This window comes from Lygodium microphyllum, chromosome 28 (genome assembly GCF_053477565.2).
Source record: "Lygodium microphyllum isolate KBCC chromosome 28, Lygodium_microphyllum_v1.1.10, whole genome shotgun sequence".
NCBI classification, from domain to species: domain Eukaryota; kingdom Viridiplantae; phylum Streptophyta; class Polypodiopsida; order Schizaeales; family Lygodiaceae; genus Lygodium; species Lygodium microphyllum.
The window spans coordinates 40,662,672-40,688,214 of NC_141162.1; the positions used below are offsets into that span (position 1 = coordinate 40,662,672).

The following is a 25,543-nucleotide window of genomic DNA, read 5'->3' on the forward strand; positions in this document are numbered from 1 at the left end:
TAGGCGGGAGTGATGTGGAGTCCCACCTGGAACCCTAGGTATCGAACGGTCTATCCTCTACACACCCACCTAAATCCCAAGTGAACGCCCCACTCCGTGCTAAAGCCCGGGTCTATAAGGAAACCAACTGACTTTCGCCACTTGATTTTCACTCCTGCTGCAGTACAGAACACCTCGAGAGCCAATCTCACTCTCTCCAACATCAACTCATCACCCTCTATGTAGAGTGTTGTATCATCTGCATACTCTGAGTCTAACAGCTCCATCTCCTCTCTCATTGGAAGTCAGAGGCCGCGTAACCCGCTCATACATGACCTGAGGAAGCGAGACATCGCCTCTGCAAAGAGTAAGAATAGGTATGGGGCCAAGGAGCAGCCCTACCAGACCGATCTCTCCAGCCGAAACTCCTCCCCTCGCCTGCCACCTATGAGAACCCTGCTGGTAACCAATCTGTAAATTGCAGCGACCCCACGGATCCATGCATGGGGGAATCCCAACCTCACCATGGTGCCCTCTAAGAAGTCCCAGTCCACCCTATCATAGGCTTTCTCGAAGTCCAGGAGTAGTACTATCAGTCCCTAACCAGTGTGCTAGGCCCACTCTGTTGCCTCAAAGAAGTGAAGACATTGTCTAGGTCTCCTATCCTAGACAAAGTCTGTCTGTGTGTCATGAATGATGCCTGGAAGCACAGGGCAGAATCACCTACCAATCATCTTTGCCAATGCCTTATAGGCCACTGAGAGTAAGGTGATCGGTCTCCATTGGGATAGCTCCAACCGGTCTCTCCCTTTGGGGAGGAGACTGATAAGACCTGCCGAAAGACTCCCTGGCATCTATCCTGAAGTGAAAATCTCTTGGAAGGCTAGCAGTAAGGGGTCCTTCACCACCTCCCAGTAGGTGGTGAAGAATGCCTTAGAGAGGGCATTCTCTCCTAGGCATTTCTACCCGTCCAGTGTATGGAAAGCCTCCTCTAGTTCCTTCTCTATGAAGGAGGCTGGGAGGGAGCGTCCCATTTTCTCCGTGACGAGGGACGAGATGTGATCCCAAACTTGCTGTCTACATCGATGTCCTCTAGCTGAGGCTATCTCCTGCTGGAAAATGCATCTGTAGTAGTCGGTGGCAATCTCCATCACCTCGTCTGGGCTAGAGCAAGTCCTCCCATACTGATCCCAAAGGCTACGTAACTATTCTCCTGAGGTGCGGGGCTGATGCACCTGGAAAAACTCCTTGCACATCATGTCTTCCTTCCGCGCCCAGAAGACTGCAAAGGTACAGAATGAGAACTCCGAGCGTATGTCCTCTAGGCCGGCGATGGCTGCTTGCGCGCGCACCTCTTGTGCGTGGAGGATGGGATCCCCTGGTGCCTCCTGTAGTAATCTCTGCATGGCTTCTAGGTCCCGCCGGAGTGCTCTCTCCTCCTCCTAGCTCCGCTGCTTGGCCTGTAGGGCTGCCTCCTGTGGCAGATACTGCTCGACTCGACTAGGACCTCTCCAACCTGCTCTGTGATCCGGTCCCTCTTGCCCCACTCCCTAGTCCAAATCTACTCAATCTCTCTCTTCACCTCCTCCCTCATATAGATCGAGTTAGGGATCCAACAGGATCGTGTGTCTAGGACAGATGGTGGGGGATCAAGTGTCAGGAGAACCGAGCAGTGATTGGACAAAGTGGTGCCCGCCAACTACTCTACCTGGCCTCTGCGAGAGCATCCCCACTCTCCCACATAGAGCCTGTCCAACCGCTCCAGCAGGACTCCACCTAGCAGCCTGTATCCCCAAGAGAAGTCTAGCGACCTCTCCCTCCTATGGAAAGATGGGTCTCTCCAAGCATCCCGTTCTCCTACTGCCAGTAGAAAGACCTCCCATGCCTCTTGCTCCTCCCCAGCTATGCCCTGGTAGTTTCTGCCTCTGCCTTGTTGGTCCTCTAAGGCCTCCAGGTTGTTGAAGTCTCCTCCAACAATCCAGGAGTTCACCTCTGGGAGTCTTTGCTGCGATCTCCACCCAGAACCTGCTACATGCCCTAACCTCAATAGGGGCATAGACATTGAGGACTCCAAGGCACGAGTCTCCAATATCCAATCCGATCCATAGAACCCTCCCTACCACTATCGTCCCGTGGTCTCGTACATAGGCGGTGAGACTCGGGCCAATAGAGGTGCATACGTCTCTACTCCTGCCATGGGCACCGATGGCGTGCTCCCAATAAGTGTGTGAACTGCTCGGGAGTACCTTCCCTACCCATTGGACCTGGGTGGAAGTGAGCTTGTGCTCCTGTAGAAGTAAGATATCGATCCGTCCGGCAAGGGCACGCTGCAGCTCCTACCGAACAATCAACTTCCTGGAACCACGTACTCCACTATAGTGGAGGCTATTCACATTTCAAGATGCACAATGTAAACTCATAGTAGAAAAACATGTGACTAACCGAACAAGCATTTGTTCGGTGTGGAAGCTGCTAACAAAGAAGAGAAGCTATGAGGCATGCGGATACGCTTTGTTGCCGGCGTGGACGGTGAACTCCATTCCCCCATGGTAGCCCTTGAGCGCGGACCATTGGGGGTGATGGATGCGCCTGGTGGTACCACCAGGGCATCTATCAACCAGGCTGAGAGAGGCGAGACTCTGTACACTGGTAGAAGCAGGCTACCTATGCCAGGGGCCACTCGACCACATCCATCGGAGCTCTCCACTGTCGAGGGGCTCGAAAGATAATGCTCAAATGTGGGACCTGGGCCCCAGTCCACCAGTTAAAGTCCATCATACAACCTGGCCATTGCTGGTAGAAAAGTACCAGTCCACCTTCTCTCATCCACTAGGAGATGTGCTCTGCCACCTACCTCTTCACCTCCTCCTCTATCTGTGTCGTCATCCAGTCTCCTATGTGAGAGGTCAGAAGGAAGAAGAGTAGTTTGGTCCATCCGGTGGTGCTAGTAGATGGACCTTGCCGCTCCTTGACTTGCATACCACGAAGATTCCCACCTCCAAGGGCTGTGGGAACTCTCCGCGCTCCGCAACTCTCAAGTAAGACCACAGCCCACTACAAAAAAACTCCTATGGTGGCACCTGCACCTATCTCGGGAAGGTGTGATGGGCGGCTGGGGTGTATATTCTGCTCTTCTTTGACCAAAAAAGAAGGTGCCACTTGCTCCAACAGAGGTCAAGTTGTGCTGTTAGAAGATAATTAGGCAGTTGAGGACTAACGAGACTCTTGCTAATGACAGTCCTACAAAGCATGGCATTTGATAAACAAGATTTAGACCAATCTACTAGCAAACCTACATTCCTTGAAATATGTCTACACCAAAGCAAGCTATGATCAAACAGACTGAGTGCACAAACCAAAATTCTTAAGGAACATGTGATACCTTTACTACTTGAATTCAATGCCTGCTCCAAGCTTTCTCCTGCAGACTTTGGCAGTAAAACAGCTGGTATTTTTATATCTAAGAAGGTGCCTGCTTCATTTGCGTCGCACACCATCTTATATAGCTCTGCAACAAACAGTCCATTGCAACTGGTTACTTGACAAGAAAATTGAGGACCAGACTTTAGATTACAGCACATCAGCATTTTGGTGAGGAAAACAGCTGTTATCACATTTGGTATCTTATGAACGGGTACAGCCTAGAATGTCAAATAGAAAGTTTTGCACAACAGACTTTAGAGAAGTATTCCAAAAAGGCTTGGCATATGGGAACTATCAATGTTGCACTGTGTTTCAATAGACTACCATGAGCACGTAGCAGGTACAGCCTACAGACATTAAAGCAAGAGTTTTATGTAAAAAGACATTACAGAAAGTACTGCAGAAAAGTTTACTATAGACAAATTACTGCAGAAAAGTTTAGTAAATTCTATAAACAAATTATGTGTCTTGAACTTTTCACGTCACACATTATGCCTTTTAGTTGGAGGCCATCAGCTACTATGTAGTTGTTATTCCATTTGAAGAAGCCCAAATACTAAAAGACAAATGTATGATATTGTTAAGTAGTAATCGAACTAAAATTAACTAAATTCAATGTCTAAGATCAACTCATTGGGTTATTGAGTTTTTCAATGACCACCAAGCAACTGGAAATGGCTAGAACCATTCCTACAACAAGTGACAGTAGATTGGAGCCTTACAAGAGCAGGTGACAACACCTCAAGGTCCTTCTAGTGCACATGACAGCATACAGGAGGGGGCAGCAGTCTTTCTAGTGATCCTAAGCTGTAGGTGACAGCTTCCATGGCTATTTGAATAGGGTAACAGCAGTTTTTCAGCATTTCTCATTATGAGACTCTAAAATTTCTCTCTACAAATCCCCCCGTCTACCAGGACCACATCCGAGGAGGCCACACCACAGTCGGATTAGAGCCATTATCACGAGACACCGTAGACTCACCACCAGGCATATCAGTGAAGCAGCTAGGGACCGCATCATAGCTGAGATCATGTGCAGATCTTGAGATCACCTACAGCCCATAGTCCCCACCACACTTTTGTACATGGTTCTATCAGATCTGGTTCTCCTTTCCTTTCCTTTTCTTTTCTATTGATGGAATAACACTACACATGGTTCAACCCTAGTATAGGCCCATCATATAGTTATTTTCAGTATTGTTTCATAGGCCACCCACTTATTTGTAATGTTATCTTTACCTTACTGATGAGATGACATTAGACATGGATGTACTCTAGATTTTGTCTCATAGGCCACATTGGCCTTATGTAGACATTAATATATCTTTCTTTCTTTCTACAGCATTCTCTCTCATCCCCCATCCATCTCTCAACTTATCTCAGAAAAATCCAGCCATTTGAGTCATCGAAGGTGGAGATATCGGAAAACCTCTGCTATAAATCCTAATATACAACAAAAATTAGGATTTGAAGACCAAATTTGTCTTTCAAGGAACAAGGTGAAGACCAATCCTCAAGCAAACCAAGGGGTAAATGTGTTCAAAGACTTGCTGGTCAATTTTGACAACAAGTGGAGTACTTAGATTAGCAGAGAAGGTCAAAGGATCTCAATTGTATTCCATCCATTTGCGATAAAGGTTAAAATAAATACCGCAAGAGACACCAGTTTTCGAGCCAACATGCTGTCCAATGTCCAAGATTAAGTGGTAACCTTTATATTTTCAATTTATGTGAATTAATTAATTGTTGTAATTAATGTTGATTTAAATGAAGTTAGTGTCACCCTATCCAATGAGAAAGGCTAGTTTCAGTAGGGTGGGTAGAGTGGAGGATTGGAGTACACTTGGAGATTGACCCCAACATACCCACCGTGCATTCGAGATGTGTGCACAGAGAATCCATATTTGTGTGTGGGCTAACTAGACATAAGTATGGTAACAGACTACAATATAAGTAGCCCAAAAAGAGTGGATAGGCACACTATTGGCAAAGGATGAAAATCCTTGCGTCAAAATGGCCCATAAAGTGTGTGAAGGCACACCATGAGCAAAGGATGCATATTCTTGCGTCGGAGTGGCAAACGAAATGTGTGGATGCACACCATAAGCAGGGGATGAATATCCATGTGCCTAAGTGGACACAAATACATATTCGAGGGGAGAGGGTTTATCCAACATAGCCATCCTAGGATAGACAGATATGCTCACTTGTAAGTGTGTATAAGGTTCATTTCCGATAATGGAGTACCATGATACAAAGTCGCTTCACCTATGCATTGCTAACATGTGGAACTGAAAAGAAAAATATACTAGGAACAAAAACACAATATCCTAATCCTATATTCCCAAACATGGAAAGAATTTAACCTAAGTGGATGATGAAAAGTATAGAATCTAAACCTAAGATATAAAAAGCAAAAGAAAGAGAATCCAAGTTATCAACCCAAAAGGGGGGAATGGGAGGGAATTACAATGGATTGACACCAATAACATGCTCATATGAAATGGAGATATTGTAACAAGTATACCTAAAGACATATGCATGTCTCTAGAGCGTCCTCTATGAACATCGACATACTTAAATCATTCATGGCCATCATGATGACTTAGATCTAGATCCTACTCATTATAAGGAATAACAAGAAAGTTTTTTGTTCATATGAATCAAAAGAATAATACAAATCATATGAGTAGCCCTAGGAGGGTGGATAGGCACACTATAGGAGGATGGAAACCCTTGCGTCGAAGTGGCCCATGAAGTGTGTGAAAGTGCATCATAAGTATCCCTGCATCTAAGTGGCAGAAGGAATGTGTGGAGGCACACAATAAGCATGTCAAAAGTGGATACAGAGGAAGCATAAACAGATACTGTAATAAACTGCTGAACTCAAGGACAAAAGGGAAAAAACGCAAAAGAACACTGCAAAGAAGAGAACTCGGAAGAATGCTTGGACAATGGAATCCCATATACCAAACACAAGAATGTCACGTACAACAGTGAGTCACTAACTGCGTAGGCAATGGCACCAGCTCCCTCTCTCCAACAAAACCTGTAATTGATGAATGACCGATTGAGGGAGAGCCTAGAATGGATGGCAGCAGGTTAGCCAGCATTTAATGTTGGTCGGCCAGCAATAAATGCCAAAATAAGCATCAACATAACCACAAAAAACTTCCTAAAATACCTAGTAATGCCCCACAACCAAGCCCAGACACACACGAGCTGACTAGACTACTAACACCCTCTCTTAGGTCATGGGTGATCCAATACAATACAATGATACAATAATAATAACTCATCATAGTCGATACAACAAAGACCATCACAATAGAGCCATGGATACCCAAGCAGTGGGTGATCCAACTACCACCAAGGTCCCTTAGAGAGAACCTACGTATCAATGTCGATCGTACCAAAACCTAAAACTAGAGAAAAATCACAGTAGATCTCTCTTTTTGTCATCAATGTCTTGCAATAGCATACAAGACCATCTTGTCAAAAATGCCTCTAAACATGCATGACCATGGATTCCCTGCCTTTGGCCAAGACCGCCAAAGTGTCCCCACATGTGAGCTCGAACTAGGAACCATTCCTACTCTTTGTCAAGTAACAGTCCATCATGAACGTGAAAGTCAATCCCAACTCCAAGATTTCAAACCTCCTAGACTTTAGTTGATGCGTTATGTTGAGAAACACAGATCTTGAGCAAGGTTAGCTATGGAGGTTGAAAGTCAAAGACAAGAAGCATGTTGATATGGACTAGACACACTAACTATTACTCAATTGAATTAGGCTCCAAGATAGATTAGCTGGGACTCATAAACACAATCTTGAGTAGACATGGACAAGACTAAAAGTACAAAGTACAATAGCATTCCATTCAAATGATTATCAAGTACACTCTTTTATAGTTACAAGATGGTACCACTTTCATCCACTATGCCTATGGAATAAAGGCAACTCTTCCTAGATTGAGCTGCATGTTCCTTGCATAGTTGTTCTAAAGAGGCACATATGGGTGTGATTGTATATTTCTCAACACATTTGAGAAGTCCTCTCTAGAACTTGTGCACCTATATACCTCTATAGATGAGGCTCACCAACCCCACCTCACCATCCTCTCACACTCCCTCTCTAGCACTAGAGAGTCATGAGGGATGACCGTATCACCTACACTAGAAAGCAAAAAGAGGAGTTGCTAAGCCCTTTCCGAAATCTAAAGAAGATATCCCTATCCATGCCTTGGCCTTGGCCTTGGCCTTCGCCACAAGATCCGAGTCGGAATCCAAGGAAGAGGATCACTCAACAGAAGAGTTCGAATCCTGCTTCTTCTTATTCTCCTCCTTTTTCCTTGAAGCCACTAACTCTTTGCAATCCTTATGCAAATGGCCCTTCTTACCACAATTATAACACTATGCCTTCAATTTCTTCTTCCTGCCACCCCTCTTTGGAGTTGTAAAGGCCTCAGTCGAACCACCAGACTCTCGTGGAAGCCTCCCCTATAACCTCAAAGATGTCCCATGCTCAAGCAACATCGAGGACATCTATAGAAAACTAACGGATGTCAATGATGTCTAAGCCCTCAAAGCATTGGTGACTCCATTAAACTCTGGAGGGAGCTTGTAGAGCATGGTCCCCACAAGATGAGCCTCTGGAAATGCAGATTGTATGCTTTGAAGCTAGTCTTGTACCTATGTGACAAGAAGTAAGAAAGACTCAATAGTATCTTTCAGCTCGAACTTCATCTGGTGGAGCTGTCCATAAAGAATGACCACACACATAGGCAAAGGAGCCTCGTACAACATCTGAAGCTTCGCCCGAATCACTAGAGACGTCCTACAAGAGGTAACCGCCAAAAGGACTTCTTTAGAGATGCACTAAAGAAGAGTAGAATATGCAGGAGTATCATCAATATCCCATGTGAACACAACTTCTTCATAGTTGTCCTCAAAATCAGCTGAAAGAGGAAGAGGATGCTCAGGCCACTCACAAGCTCCAGACACAACGTAGCATAACCACTTTTGCACAAGCCATGTTTTCATAACAATACTCCATGTTAGGTAATCAGCACCATGTAATTTGTCATCAATAGAACAATAGGGGAAGAGCCATCTAGAGAGGATAGGAAGAGAAAATAAATGAAAGAAGAGGAGGAAAGATAGAGTACTGCCAAAGCATAGCACAAACTGCACCAAACAAAGTTCGAACATAGTGTTTGATCACAAAATCTGCAAAAACCAAGAAGAATCAGCCAACACAAGAGCTGAAAATGTTGTCGCATAGCCTTCAAGAGCCCAAGAGGCTGAAAACGCAAAGGTTGCAAGTCAAAACACAAACAAAAGAGGCATTAAATGCAGTCACCAGCAGTAATATAATGCAGAAAATTAAAAAACATGGGTAGCAATGGCATTAAATGCAGTCAAGCAGCTTGTGAGATGAACGCAGCAGCAAAACACTAATTTTTGATGGCTGAAAGGTCTTTGAAACTGGTCGCCCAGCTGCAACAAACAAAGATGGAAGCATAAACAGATGTTGTAATAGACTGTCGAACACAAGGATAGAAGGGAAGAAACACAAAATAGTACTACAAAGAAGAGAACTCAAAAGAATGCTCGGGAAATGGAATCCATACACCAAACACGAGAAAGTCACGTACAATACTGAGTCACTAGCTGTGTAGGCAATGGCACCGGCTCCCTTTCTCCCAACCTATAGGTGATGAATAACAGATTGAGGAGGAAGCCCATGTTAGAATTTGCCAATTCTATGGGCAGTGCCCAATGTTTTAGTTGGTTGGTTTGTAGTGTGAACACAACTACATTAATAAGTTGTCACCACTTCTGGAGTTAGTTCTAGAGTTAAATGAACTCTAGTTGAGTTAGGGATAGGTCTAACTTACTTAGACCTATTATACTTTCACTCTAGTATAGTTAGGGATAGGTCTAACTTACTTAGACCTATTATACTTTCACTCTAGCATTCTAGCACTTGCATCTTTTGAGTGTGGAACTGCTCCCCACTCTTGCTCATTGTCCTGTATTCACTCTCTCTCTCTTCCTCCATTTCCAACATTTGGTATCAAAGCAGCTTCTATGCACAGATTTTGAACAGCCGCCATCAAACGGTGCCACTCCGCCAAGGTCTTGCTACAGCCAGCCAACGTTCAGCCCGAAGAAGAGAAAATGTTGTTTTGGAGAAGGTGCTATTGCTGTTTTCAAACAGCCACCATCAAGCGGTGCCACTCTGCCAAGGTCCTTGGCCAACGTTTAGCCCGAGGAAGAGAAGTTGCTGTTTTGGAGGAGGTGCTACTGCTATTTTCAGGCTGCATACAATCCTATATGCAATCTTGCACATAACTTTGCACACATAGCCCCTCTCAACCCTATCGTAATATTCTCAGCCCTGCCCACCATTTTCTCAACCTTGCTCGCCATTTTCTCAGCCTAAGAAAAAATGCAAAAACCCCAATTTTCCAAATTTGGGGGTTTTCGAAAATTTCTGCAATTTCTCATTCGTCTCACTCATCTCATACCTAATTTCAAAGAAATTTTTAATTTCTCAAACTATGCCAAGAAATTTGGGGATTTTCAGCCAACTTTTCCAATTTCTAAAATTTCTCCAAATTTAATCAAGGAAAGTTGGGGCTTTTGCCCGATTCGAGTTCCCATGCGTGAATCTCCACCGAAATTGCTAACATTGCGCAATTTCTTCGACATTGGTGCAAGAAATTTGGGGCTTTTCAGTTTTTTGGCTTTGGCATACATCACAAGGCACATTCCAACTGCTGGTTACTATTGGTACCAATCATGAGGCGACATTTTTGTAGAAATTCAAACTGTAAGGTATAAATTTCTTCAATTTCTTTGAAATTTTGCAAAGAAATTTGGGGCATTTTCCCAACATGCATTCCAAAGGGGGAAAACAGTGATACAGCAGCATTAATTGCTGCTACAGTCAAATTGAATAGTAAATCTGGAGGAAATTCAGAAATGTTGGTGAGAATCGGCATTAAATTGCTGGAATTTGTACTTTTGTGGGCACCCATTACGAGGCAGATGTATTACAACAATATACAGCAGTGCATTGCTGTTATTATTGTGGCTGAGTGCTATTTCAAGTGACAATGTGCACACTTTGGCATTTGTTGACAGTTTGGCACTTGTTTTATAATCCCAAGGGATTTTTGGTACTTTGAGGAGTACACACATTATACTTCAGCATCGAAGTATTTGGCTGCAGATTTTTGTTCATTAATGACAACATGGCACGTTAGGGAACTAATGATCGGAGCAGAATTCTTGGTATCCTCACTTAGGAGGACAAGCTTGATGGCTCCAACTACCCATTGTGGAGTTTTATGGTGCACAACCTTCTTGTTGCGAAGGACTTACGGGACTATGTTATAGGTGACTTGCAGTGACCTGGAGGTCTTGCACCTCAGACACCTCAACATCATGCTTGAGGACAAGTTGATGGTGGTGCTGCTGCGACTACCCCTTCTCCCCCTCCTACAGAGAATCAAAGAAAATGGGATTTGAAGGATGCTCAAGCACTTTCTTTGATAGCATTGTCAGTAAAAAGCATTATTCTATACATTCGGTCTTACAAGACCTCAAAATCAGCATGAAACATACATGAGTGTATGTTTGCAGCTTGCAATGAGGCCAAGATCTCCTATCTTTGCAAAGAGTCCGCCAATGTGAACATGGACGAGAGTGATAGCATGACGGATCACCTTACTCACATATAGGATTTGCGTGAGCATTTGCATGAGCAGCTACTCAAAGTTGATGAGATTATTCAAGATGTTGAATTGGTGAACATCACATTGAACTCTCTTCTAGAATCATATATGGGTTTTCACAACTCTTTGATGTTGTCTTTGAGGGAAAGACAACAACCCCTTACATTTGTGGAGTTGGGAAGCCTCTTGTTGCAAGAGGAACAGATTCGAAAAAATGTTGCACTATGTTCAGGTGATGTGGCTATGCTTTCCAAGTTCAAAGGCAAAGGAAAAGCCGGGTAAAATGCAAAAAATCAGCAAAAGGGTAATAATGGACAGCCATCGAACAAGGCTGTCCAAGACTTGATTTAATTCCAAAAATAAGGGAAAATGCCATTATTGCAAGAGCCCAGTCACTATATTGATGAATGCAGAAAGAGATTGGCCAAAGAGAAGAAGAAAGACTTCTGTTTGGCTGTCCAAGAGGCATCAGCAAACAAATCAGCTTATGGTAATGCTTCAACCAACTTTGTGAAGGAGGATTATGCATTTCTTACATGCAGTTATGATTCTTCTTAATTGATTCTTATATGGCTGATTCAACATTTAATGCTGCTGAAATGTAGCAAACATGGTATTTTGACAGTGGTGCATCAGAGCACATCACTTCCAGAAAGTGCTAGCTTACCTCCTTGCATTCAGCCCCTAGTATGAAGTGTGTCAACATGTGCGAATAGCAGTAGTTATGATGTTTGTGGCATTGGGACAATCACTACTATTACTACTGCACATGGTTCAAACTTCATGCTTCTAGATGTATTGTTTGTGCCTAACATTACAAAGAACTTGTTGTCTATCTCTGCTTTTAATAAGCATGGTTTTCATGTCACCTTTGAGGATGACAAATGTATTGTCAGAGATAGAGAGATGGACTATGCACTCAGGCTGTCCAGCACCCTATACAAGGGTTTATTCTTGTTAGACACTTATAACAAACAATCTCATAATGCTCTAGCAGTCACATCACTAGTCTTACGCCCACTCAAAATGTGGAGCTTTGGCATACTCATTATGAACATATGAGCTTTGGGAGTGAGGTGTCACATGGTAGATGCATTGCCTCCAGTGGAAACTCCACCTCCTCATGCATGTGACAGATGTATTTTGGGCAAGATGTACACGTTTGCCTTCAAAAACGATAGTGCAGTACGTACTGTCCCAAAAATGCAGCTCATTCACTATGATATTTGTGGTCCCATGAGGACACGTGTACTTGGGAGTCATCTTTACTTTGTTCCATTTATTGATGACTACTCGAGATATACATAGGTGTATGGGCTGAAGGCTAAATCTGATGTATCCATGCATTTTAAACATCTTGTGGTAAAGCTTGAGGCTGAAACTGGTTAAAAAGTGCAGACACTTCGCACAAATAGAGGGGGAGAGTACATGTCTCATGCATTTGAGACATATTTGTTGGATCATGTTATTATGCATAAAGCCACTATTAGAATGACTCCTCAACAAAATGGAGTTGCTAAAAGGAAGAATCACACTCTCATGGAAATGACTCATTGTATGTTGAAAAGCAAGGGGCTGACCGATAAATTTTGGTTAGAAGGGCTTCAGTGTGCCAATCATGTATTGAATCATGCACCTACAAAGGCTTTCAAGACAATCACACTATTTAAAGCTTGGTATGGCAAGAAACCCAAAGTTGGCTATGGTGTTTGGTTGCATAGCCTACACACGTTCCGAAAGAGCTTTGTGGGAAGCTTGATGATAAGGCTGTAAAATGCATTTTTATTGGCTACAATTCAAAAAGCGAAGGCTATTGCATGTATGACTCACGCATGAAGAAGGTGTTTATCAATAGGGATGTCATATTTGTTGAAAATGCAGCATTTTCACATGACCAGTTTCAAATGCCAACCACACATGACATTTGTGATGTTTTTGAAGGGCCTTTTATCACTTTCTTTGGAGTATATGCCTGCTGTAAACGGCAAGACAGACTTATCTTATTACAACAAGTTGTTGCTACTCCATATGCTCCTGAACAGCAGGGCATTGATGACGGTTTGCCGCATGCAATGGAGGCAACAATTCAACATGAAAGGGCTCCTGTAAATGCAGCCAAAACAGTCCTAAGATGGCTGTTACAAACCCTCCAAGAGAGTAAAATGGATACCCTTTTACCTCAGCGCACTAGAAGCACATGATGCAAGGGGGGCACATTTGGCTGATATATCAAAAGTAGATGATTGTGATGAGCATGTATTTATGAGCTCACTATTGGATGATGATGAGCCTACTTCCTTGGATGAAGCTCAGCAAGATGTACAGTAGATGCACCATGCAGGAGGAGTTAGACTCCATTGACACTAACTCTACATGGGATCTATCACTTGGCAAGAAGGCCATTGGCACTAAGTAGGTTTTAAACTCACACGTAAAGTTGATGTTACAATTGACAGGTATAAGGCACAGTTGGTAGCAGAAGGCTATGCACAAAAGAAAGGCATAGATTATAAGGAAACTTTTGCTCTGATATTCCATATGAGTACGGTGAGATGTGTGATTGCAATGGCTGCAAATTGGTTGGAAAGTAGCATTCTTAGATGGGGATTTGCATGAGGATCTTTATGTCACAACCTCCAAGGTTTGTGATTAAAGGGAAAGAGCACATGGTATGCAAGTTGCGTAAAGCTCTTCATGGTCTTAAACAAGCTCCTCATACATGGTACTCAAAAATTGATGCATATTTAGCCAGCAAAGGGATCAAAACTAGTCCAGCTGCTCCCACTCTATACATTAAGAATGAAGGGGAAAACTTGCTAATTATCATTCTTTATGTGAATGACATGCTTCTCACTGGATCTACAGAAGGAAAATTTGCATATTTTAAGATTGATATAAAACATGCATCTACCATGTCAGACATGGGCGATTTACACTATTATTTGGAGATTCAATTCACCCAAAATCAACATGGTATCATCATGTCACAATCACAATGTGAGAAGGTGGACAGGATCGAAGCTCAGCTAACAATGGAATAGACAATGTGTAGAGTGGAAGCACGACACCCAATGCAACAGACCGAAAGTGTAAAATGAAAGTACAATGAAAGTACAAGGTACAACACTTAAACCTTAGGGTTGTAAGAGGGTGTTCACACCCGAAGTGTGTGCAACACAATAAGTGCCCATAAATATATAACATAGGTACATAAAATAAAGAGAATAAATCTGGGAAAAAAAACCTCTTGTATGGAGAGTAAAAAGTGCCCCAGCGTCCTACTGAGATCACCGACACTCCTGTTTGAGTGCAATTGTGAGTGAAACCCAACAAACCCCCCTTGGAGTAAAGAGTGAACAAAATACAAGGGTCATCCTCCACCAAAGGAGATCAAATTTAAAGCATTGCAAAATGCTTCGAATTTGTCACAAGGAAGAGCTTTGGTGAAGATGTTTGCCACATTACTAGTGGTAGGACAATAGACAAGGTTGATATCTCCGACATGTAGCCTCTCACTAACAAAGTGATGATAGATCTCAATGTGTTTCGTGCATGCATGAAACATTGGGTTCCATGCCACTGCAATTGCACTCTATTTATCACTGAACAAAGAAGTAAGCTCCGGACAAATACATCCAGATCAGCTAGAAGAGTCTAAGCCATACACATTCAACTGTGGTAGTGAAAGCTGCCTTGTATTCAACTTCACATGACAATGTGGCAACAGTGGACTGTTTGTTGCTAAGCCAAGATATGCAAGATGAGCCAAGAAAGAAACAATTGCCACTAGTGGAGTGACGTGAATCATAATCACCAGCCCAATTAGAATCACTGTAAGCATGTAAGTGCAATGGTCCCCCCTTGGCGTAAAGCATTCCAAGAGATCTAGTACCCTGCAAATCACAGAAAACATGCTTGACAGCTTGCCAATGTGACATGCGTGGTTGATGTATATATCTGCTCAGGGCTAAAACTGTAAACTATATGTTCGGCCTAGTATTACATAGGTAGATAAGGCATCCAACCGCTAGAGCATGTGTGTGTATATCAAACAAGTCACTGTCATCATGCAATGGCAGCTTCAGTCCAGTTTCCATTGGTGTATAGATTGGCTTGCAATCCTGTAAGCCAAACCTCTCAAGGAGTTTATCAATGTATCTTAACTATGATAAACCGATACCTCTAGTATCATGTATGAACTGAATGCCCAAGTAATAATGCAAAGACCCCAAGTCTGACATCTCAAAATTTTGCAACAAATTTTGTTTAAATGTTGAAATCTGATTAGCATGTGTCCCTCTAAGCAAAAGGTCATCAACATATAGACAAATGATCAGCATGGATCCCCCTCTTTACATATGTAAAGAGTAGACTCTGATGAGTTGTTTATGAACCCTTAGCTGAGTAAAAAGGCATCAATCTTTGCGTATCAAGCTCTAGGAGCTTGTTTCAAGCCATATAAAGTCTTTTTCAGCTGGCAAACTAAGCGTTCAAATCCCTCAATTGCAAAACCAATGGACTGTTATACATATACTTCTTCATGAAGTTTCCCATGTAAAAATGCAGTCTTTATATCTAACTAATGCATAGTCCATCCATAATGGGCAGCCAAAGCAACCATACACCTAATGGTAGTCATGCGGGAAGTAGGAGAAAATGTCTCCTCATAGTCAATGCCTTTCTTCTGTGCATAGCCCTTAGCTACAAGCCTAGCTTTATATTTGTCAATGGATCCATCTGCATTCCTTTTCAGCTTGTAGATCCATTTTGTTCCAATGGCTTTCTTCTCAATAAGCAAAGACACTAAATCCCATGTTTGATTCTTAATGATGGAATCAAACTCAGCTTGCATTGCTGCCATCCAATGCATACTATGTTGTGCATCCTCAAAACATTCAAGCTCCTCATCATCAACTATATTTGCTGGCATAACAAACTCCATGGTATATGCAGTATCATGCATACGAGCTTGCCTTCTAGTACGACCAACCATGGAAGCATCCAAATGACTATCTTTCATAGTCTATAAATACCATCTAGGCATTTGTCTTGCCTCCTGAATGTGCACAAGCTCTTGCTGAATTTCAAATTCAGCACTTTGCTGAATATTCAGATCAGCCATTGGCTGATTTTCTGCATTTTCCAAGCAGCAGCTGACTGAACATTAAGTTCATTTACTAAAACTCCAGCTGAATCACCAAATGAAATGGGCAGCATCCCTTCAAATACATCACTAGCAGCCTGATATGTATCAAAACCAGCAAGGGATAATTCTGATTTTTCATCGAAAAGTACATCCTACTGACAAATACCTTTTTAGAGACACGATCATATAGTCCGTATCCTTTGCTCTCACTGATGTACCCCACAAAAATGCATTTGACAGCCTTGTTATCCAACTTTTTTCTAAGTACCTTGGAATGTGAGCATATGCAAGACACCCAAAAGTACGAAAGTGCCCAATAGAAGGTTTTCTGCTGTTCTAAGCCTCAAAAGGCGTGATATTCTTTAATGCTTTGGTGGGGCATCTGTTCAAAACATGGCAAGCACACATAATGGCTTCCATCCAAAAACTGTGTGGCAAGCTCTTTGCTTTCAACATACATCTGGCCATCTCCATGAGTGACCGATTTTTCCTCTCTGCAACCCCATTCTACTGTGGAGTATAAGCAATAGTGAACTGATGAACAATGCCCTTCTGTTTCAAAAAAGAATTCAGCATAGAGGACATATATTCCCCCCCTCGGTCCGAACGGAGAGTCTTGACCCTACAACCAGATTGGTTCTCAACAAGTGCCACAAAAGCCAAAAATGCATCATACTCTTCTGACTTTTTAACTAAAGAATAGACCCAGCAGAAGCGAGTAAAGTCATCAATAAAAGTCACAAAATAGTAACATCCACCTAATGACTTTGTTTGCATAGGGCCACATACATCTGAGTACACTAACTGTAACCTAACTATGGCTCTAAAAGCAACATCACGGGGAGACGAAAACCGATGCATTTTTCCCAAAATACATCCCTCGCATAAGTGCTCAAGAGGTCTCTCCAAGAGAGGTAATCCATCTAGCATCTGGGTACGCTGTAAAAGCATCAAGCTACCATAGTTTACGTGCCCCATGCGAGCATGTCATAACTCCTCTTGTAACATAGCAGAAGTAAGAGTGGACGGTAAATATGCCAATCGATCAACTGAAAGAGCATCCAACTCATATAACCCATGACATAGAGTGCCAGTCAAGACCAAAGTCATGTGTTCCTTATCTCGCACCATGCATCTATCATCATCAAAGGTGACCTACAAACCACACCATGCCAAAGAAGAAATAGATAACAAATTCTTCTTTATACCTAGCACAAACAAAGCATCCTATAGACGGAGAATAGAGCCATCAATGGCTGTGAGCACAATCTCTTCAATACCTCTAACAGGGTATGATGCATTGCTGGCACACAGTATTGACTTGCCAACTGGGGTTGCACCAGTAGAAGCAAACAAACCTCTACGAGATGTGATGTGCCTAGAAGCACCACTGTCAAAAAACCATGTGCCAGCATCCTCAGTAGAGCTAAATGCTTTGTCAGCCCAAGAAGAGTCATAATTGCATGTGTAAAAACAATAGTCCATGTCTGCAATAAAGGACATTGGCTCAGTAGCAATGGAAGGAGCATCAAAAACAGACATTCTTGACTCCTTTTTCTTCTCCTTGGCTATGCACTTTCTACACTCAGTAAAGTAGTAGCCTGGCTTCTTGCAATAATGGCATTTGCCCTTCTTGGCTTGCGTACCCCCTTGTTTCTTATTACCCTGTGAAGTGCCTGAAGTCCTAGAGCTCTGTGGAGCATTCTTTGCTTGGCTGCCCTTACCCTTCTGCCGTGCCATAAAAGCCTACTCAGAGGCAATAACATCCACACCATTGTTTCTATCAAAAGATGACATATCAGCGAGACAGTAGGGTTTGGGGGGAGGAACACGGAGTGAACTCAGCAAACATGGAGAAAAGAAGAGAAGAGAGAAGAAATTTTGATGAATGGAATGATGAAGTTTCGAATCATGGAGTGAATGTGATACAAGGGAACAAGGGTGCCATAGCACAAGGAAGATGATGAAGATAGCCACGAACCACGAACCGCAATGGTCTCCTAAAGGGATGTGAGGGTAGTGGAGAGGCTGGAGAGAAGAGGTGATGGGGACTGAATGAATCAGCCGTAAGGAATGAATGAGAGAGTGGCCTATAAATAGGCACAGTTAGTCTAGGATGGCACCCCTTTTTGGGGCTGCAAACCCTAAACGCAAAACGCAAAAACGCAAAAAAACAAACTACGGGTGAAGGGTAAAGGGTTTCTCAACACCCCCTCTCAGGTCCAAAAAAGGGGGACAAGAGAAGAGTGAGGTGGAGATGCAATGCTACATGCTGAAGAATGCTCATGCAGCAGGTGCCACTTGGATAGTGTCCCTCGTGGGAAAATTGATCACTTATCCAAGCGCCCTAGTACAAAGATGATGAAAACATGCAATGCATAGGAGGAATGTCGGACTTTGTGTGGTGCCGAGAACCATAAGGATATGCCCGTACTCGATCTTGGGAGGTGGCTCCATGCTAACCAAGTGACCAAAGGCAAGAAGAGAAGAGGAGGAAGAAGATGTAGAGAATCCCTAAGATCCAAGATTTCCACCAGAAAGGAAACCTGTAGTAAAGAACAGTAGATAGAGTGAATTGGAGAACCCAAAACTCAACCTCAGGAGAGAAGTACTAGCTCCGTGCATCCATGTTGAAAGGAATACAAAGGCCTCATCACCAAGTCACGGCTGAACCACCAAGGTCTCGATCAAGGTGGTACTTGAAGATCTTGGGTATCAGTAGAAGAGATGACTGGTCGAAGACAGCCACCCCAAGAAAGTAGAGCATGGGTGAAGAACTTCATGTGGAGTAGGTTCCCCCTTTGAGATGGGAGATGGAGAGGCCCCCGCTAAAGTCGAAGAAAAAGTAGATGCCCCTCTCCGAGGGCAAAGAAATAACATCCCCCTCTGAATCCCCCTATGAAGTAGATAGGGAATCCAAAAACTCATGGATCACGGACTCTGAAATGTCTGATGACGAAGGAAGTGCCGCTGGTCAGGCCGAAGAAGATATCTGGGGTGCCGAAGAGGTTCCAGAGGTGGCCTCTCGAACCTAAGTAGTCGAGGGTGGGAAAGGGTGGGGCTCAGAATGAGCAAGAGGTGGGCAACAGCCGCTGTCTCTCAGTGGAGCAGACTGGGTAGCCAAAGAAGAGGAAGGAGTCGAGCAGCCACTGTCTCTCGAAGGAGCACACTGACGAGGCGACGGTATCAAACAATCACTGTCTCTCGATGGAACGGACGGCAAATCCATAGGTCATGGAAGCCACTATACCTGAAAATAACTGGAAGAAGACTACCGTTGGCATTGCGACGATCTCCAAGAGGTCGTAGCGCCAATGGATCCTCCATGTGCTCGAAAGGACTTAGTGTGCATCGGATGCGTCTTATTGCCTTGAGCATAGTACTCTGATAGCTGATGCAGAACAATCTCTGTGGCCCAGAAAGGAGAGGTGGCACAAGGAGTGCCTGGTGGAAGACACATATACTCCGGGGGGATGGGGAGCAAAGGTTGAACTCAGTAAACATCGGTGGTGTGTCCAATGATGCCACAGTAGGAGCACCCAGTAGTCTGGTCATTTATTAGTAAAGAAGCCATGGATACCAGTGTGACTTGCTGGAGAAGGAAGAGGTCAGCCACCATGAACCACGAACCGCAATGTCCGCCTCAAGGGCTGTGAGAGCAATCTGAAGCACGAACTGCAATGTCCACCTCAAGGGGCTGGAGAGCAGTGGAAGGGTTGGAAGTGAGCTGCCAGTGGAAGAAGGATGCAGCCAGCAGTAAGAGATTGCAACCAATAGAAAAACGCAAGTGAGGAGAGAGAAATACTAAAAACATAGGCAACAGGTGAGAGAAAGACTAAAAACGCAGGCAGGACAGCCTGCAGGAGAGAGAAAGACAAAACGCAGGAAAAAAACAGCGGCAGCGCCGCAGCAATCAGTATGCTGAAAACAGCTCTGAACAGTGTGTGGTAGGCTGGAAATAGGCGCCAAACTATTGTAGACAGCAATGGCCAGCTTGGATTGCGATGTCCTCCACATCCGGGGTGTGGGCAGCAAGCTGAAATACCTGAAATATGCAAAAACGAGATTGTTTTCTAAATGGAGAGTGATCAGCAACAGTCACTTTGCTGTAAACAGCTACAAACTACGAGTGGAAGGCTGGAAACAGGTGCTAGAGCAAACTGAAGCACACTCTGTCAAAATCGTCTGTAATGCACACAATCCAAGGTGCATTCAATGCTCAACAACACTATAGAAGCAAAAGCCCCAAAATTTCTTGCCCCAAAATGCTCAAAAACAATCTATCTCAGACTGAAACTGTTGTACATTTGCCAATCTTTGAACTGACAACAAAAGCCCCAAAATTTCACAAAATTTCTGCGTGAAATGTGTCCCGGACACTTGCAAAAGCAGAGAAATGCTGCCTAGGCATAAGCCCCTTCCAGTGAATGAGATTTGAAATAAAAATTGATTAAAATTTTTCTTTTACCCTAATCTCGACTGTCAGCCAGTACGAACAAACTTGGCAGGTGCTGATGAAGCTCAAGCTGCAGGTTGGTGCGCTACACACTGAACCAGAGTGGCGGACGGGTGGCGGCACAGTTCCAAGCAGCATTGCAACGTATGCAATTGAGGACATGGCGGGCTGGTGGCTCAGGGCACAGGATACGGGCCAAACGGGTGCTGCTGAGGCAGTTGAGCTAAAATATGCATTACTTGCTGATTAGCCTCTTAAACAGCCCCAAAACACACTAAAAATGCTCTTTTAGAGTATAACCCTAAAACGGGGAGCGCTTCGAGAGAGTTCAGTGAAAGCCCTAAAATGGGGAGCGGTTCGAGAGAGTTTAGTGGAACCCTAATTTTTGGGGCGCCCATCCACATCTATAAATAGATAGGCTGCCCCCATTCAGCCATTATCCTTGTTTGTAGATTACACTAGCCCACCCACCCTCTGCTGTTGTTGGTGCCCAGTTTCCAACCTACAGCCCGCCTCCATCTACTGTCCAGCCATCATCGACTGCAGCCACATTATCTTCAGTCTGTCCATTGCTATAGGCGACAGCTCTCAGCTGCTAGCGATTGCTCCAGACTGTTGTTCATCTCCAGGGTCAGCCAGCTTGCGTTTTCAGCATTGCAGGCCCTAACACTCTCAAACACTATTTCAACCTGCTGTTTACAGCAGACTGTGCACAGTTTCCAACCTCCAATCGGTGGTACACTGCTGCGTTTACCAGTTTCCAGCCTCCAAACTGCTGCGTTTTGGTGACCAGTTTGCTGCCATTCACTATTCAGCACTCCTACACTCCGATTGGTGGTCACAGACTTGGGATCCGTCTTCGGTGGACGTCACACTCCAACATTGCTCTGCCCTTGAGCACACTATACACTCTTACATTCATTTACAACATTCATTCACTTCAGAGTTGTGTTCTCTCTCTCCGTTCTTCTGTTTGTGTTTGAGTTGCTATGTTTGAGTTTTGAGTTTTGAGTTTTGCGTTTAGGGTTTGAGTTTTTGAGTTTTGCGTTTAGGGTTTGAGTTTTGCCCTCTGTGTCTATGTCTATCTCTTTGTGTTTCTATCATGGTCGTACACTGTGTGTCCTCAGTGCAAACCCTAGCAGTTTCCTTTACAGGGGCGTGTCAGGTACAGGAGACAGGCCAGGGGGCTACGCAGACAGGGTAGGGGCGGCACAGGTAGGTGGGGCACACAAGGCAGGGGCGTCACAAGCAGCTAACGAGCGCTACAAGGGCGTTGTTGCCACCACACACGGAGCTGGCAGACTTCTGGCGCAGGGGGCAGACTGGAACAATCTAGGTGCCTGTTTGGCAACCCTACAAGTCTGGAGATGGAGCTGACTGTTGGACTGCATGTTGAGAAGCTGGAGCATGGCGGTTCAGCTGGCGGTGGCCACAAGCTGGGCTAAGCAAAGGGCTGCTCTGATACCAAATGTGAGAAGGTGGAGAGGATCGAAGCTCAGCTAACAGTGGAGTAGACAATGTGTAGAGTGGAAGCATGACATCCAATGCAATAGATTGAAAGTGTAGAATGAAAGTACAAGGTACAACCCTTAAACCTTAGGGTTGTAAGAGGATGTTCACACCCAAAGTGTGTGCAACACAATAAGTGCCTGAAAATTTGTAGCATAGGCACATAAAATAAAGAGAATAAATATGGGGGGGAAAACCTCTCGTACAGAGAATAAAAAGTTCCCCATTATGTCAAAGAGAGATCCTATGTAGGAGATATCAATTTGATGTATGTTCCTACACAGAAGAATGTTGCAAACACTTTCACCAAAGCACTTCTTCATGAGAAGTTTGAGGCTTTTCGAAAGTCCTTGAACTTGCTACCCTTTCATGATTGATCTTTATATACTTCTACCACATTGGCACTGCAAGAGGGTGTTAGAATTTGCCAATTCTATGGGCACTGCCCAATGTTTTAGTTAGTTGGTTTGTAGTGTGACCACAAGTACATTAATAAGTTGTCTCACCACTTCTAGAGTTAGTTCTAGAGTTAAGTGAACTCTAGTTGAGTTAGGGATAGGTCCAAACTTACTTGAGACCTATTGTCCTTTCATTCTATCATTCTAGCACTTGCATCTTTTGAGTGTGGAACTGCTGCCTACTCTTGCTCATTGTCTTGTTCACTCTCTCACTCTGTCTCTTTCTCCATTTCCAACAAACTGGAGTAAATAGAACAAACAATGCCGTGAATGGCATCAGGTCCGGCCAACATTTAATGCTGGTTGGCCAGCAATAAATGCCAAAATAAGCATCAACATGACCTCAAAAAAATGCCTACTAATGCCCAATCAAGCCCAAACTCACACATGAGCTAAGTAGACTACTAACAAAGTAATGGATGGATATCCCTACACTTGAGTGGACACAAATATATGTCTAAAGGAAGTAAGTATATATCCAACATAGCCATCCTAGAATACACAAATGTGATCACTTGTGGGTGTGTGTAAGGTACAGTTTGTATGGATGACACTTCCAATAACGGAGTCCCATGATGATGCAAAGTGGCATTCACCTATGGATAGCTAGCATGTGAAACTGAAAAGAAAAATATACTAGGAACGGAAACAAAATATCCTAATCCTATTGTATCTAGCATGAAAGGAATTGAACCTAAGATGGATGATGCAAGCATAGAATCTAATCCTAAGATACGAAAAGAAGAAGAAAGAGAATCTAAGTTATCAACCAGAAAGGAAGGGATTAGAAGAAATTGTGATTGGTTAATATCAATAACAAAATCATATGAAACAGAGGTATTGTAACAAGTATACCTCAAGATGTACACCTGCCTCTAGAGCCTCCTCTATAAACATTGACATACTCATACCATTCAGGGTCTCAATGGTGACTTAGATCTACATCCTAACATTGGAAGGAATAACAAAGAAGGTTTTTGTTCATATGAACCAAAAGAATTATATGCAGTTGGCATGAAGTCTAGTTGTGATGAAGATGACAATTGTCCCAAATGTGATATGTCCTCCCTAAGTAAAGAGAGAGCCATCCTCATCATCAGACTTTCACTAATGCACATCTCTCTTCGGAGGCCGGTTTAAAGATACAAAAGTGTAGCCAAGTAGGGAAGATGTGATAAGATCCTAATGTAGTGATGCTACCAAACTACATTAGCATTTGAAAGAATGTTGATGGAGCCTAGAACCAAGTGAAAAGAGGCAACCTATCCATTTATGATTATGCCTTGAAATTTAAGAGTATTGTGGAAGCTCTTGGATCTATCAATGTGGTAGTTAATGATAATAATGTTGTGCATGTATGTTTAGATAGACTTGGAGATAAATACAAGAGCTTCAGATTATCTATGAATAGAAGGGATGATATCCCTGATTTTGCAGACTTGATTTCTACGCTGATACTTGAGGAGAAGAACCTTGGCTTGGATTTCTCTTCTTCTCAAAGCAAAAGAAAAAGTCTAAACATGTATTTTACTATACTATCATAGGTAGAGGATGTGGCAGAGGAACCACTCGTCCATCATCCGTGCTACATCTGTGAAAAAAGAAGGAAATGGTGTGTTGTCCTCCCCATTGAGGCCATAATGTCTACTCAAGGCCTCCACTAAAGGAGAAACCTGAGAGGACACCATAGCTTCCCAACAAGGTGTCTCAACCATTATGAGTTGATTACATGTCGCTCATATATCTCACACAAACTAGTCATCTATGATAACCTCAAGATACTTTTTAGAAGAGCATCTGCTTTGGTACCATGTGAAGATATGCTAGGGTTTTGCACTAAGAAAACACAAAATATACAAAAAGGGAAAAATGCAAAACAAAGAGTACAACTCCTAAAGAAAGTCAATGAATGCTGAAAGTAAGTGAATGTTCATACAAAATGCTCAAAGGCAAAGCTGTCCAACAGTTGATAGCTCTTGTGGGCATGAACCGACGACTATCACTTGTGACTATGCCCAACCAAAAGTAGAGCATGACTTGAAATTACCTGAGCACTTTCGTTTTGAAATTGATAAGAGAAAACAAACAGTTTTTGGAGGTTTCCAAATAAAATATCTATTAACCCTCAGACGAACAAGGTGGAAAATCCGGAAAATCTAACGCAGAAGACAAAGGCCAAGGCAAAAGTAAACAGAAGACGAAGGCACGCCAAGAAAAATATGGAAACACAAGAAGTGCAAAAAAGTCCTAAATAAAGGAAAAAGGCGCACAAGAAAAAGCACAAGTCAATACTTTTGTAAAAGAGCGCAAGCGCATCATGATTTAATTTAAAGAGCGTCGGGCTCTCACCTATACAATTTGTGAAGGTAGATGGGCAGTAGGAAGGAAGCTAGGAAGATAGGAGGACAATGGGAAAAAGGACCTAGGCCACAGCCGGCCATGTAAAAAAGGGAATAAGGGGATGACCGCCCAAAAGGGATTTAGGGTTTTATATATAAAGTTGAAAAGTGAATGAGAAGCTCATTCTTGTGTGTGACCAAAAGGAGCTTTCTTCTTCTTCTTCTTCTTCTTCTTATTGCTTGCTTGAGCTTGTGCTTGAGAGAGGGAGTGTGAGAGTGTGAGGGAGTGAGTGTGTAAGGGTGAGAGACCGGAGAGGAGAAGCTCTCCATCTTCTCCTCTCTTCTTCTCTTCTCTTCTCTTCTCTTCTCTTCTCTTATTTTGCTCGCGGCAATGGAGCTTGGAGCGTGGAGCTTGCTTGAAGCTTGCACTTGGATCGTGGAGCTACCGGAGTGCACGGGAGAGGAGGTAACTCGATCGGCATGGAGGTA

General features: G+C 43.4%; 1 protein-coding gene across 1 annotated transcript in view; it reads right to left on the bottom strand.

The window, feature by feature from the left end:
• SPPL2 (SIGNAL PEPTIDE PEPTIDASE-LIKE 2) overlaps positions 1-25,543 on the bottom strand; it is a 136,154-nt gene that overhangs the window by 86,819 nt on the left and 23,792 nt on the right. Inside the window, exon 4 of the mRNA XM_087670929.1 lies at positions 3,362-3,487. Coding sequence (XP_087527055.1) covers positions 3,362-3,487 — 126 coding nt within the window. The remainder of the gene's footprint in view (positions 1-3,361; positions 3,488-25,543) is intronic.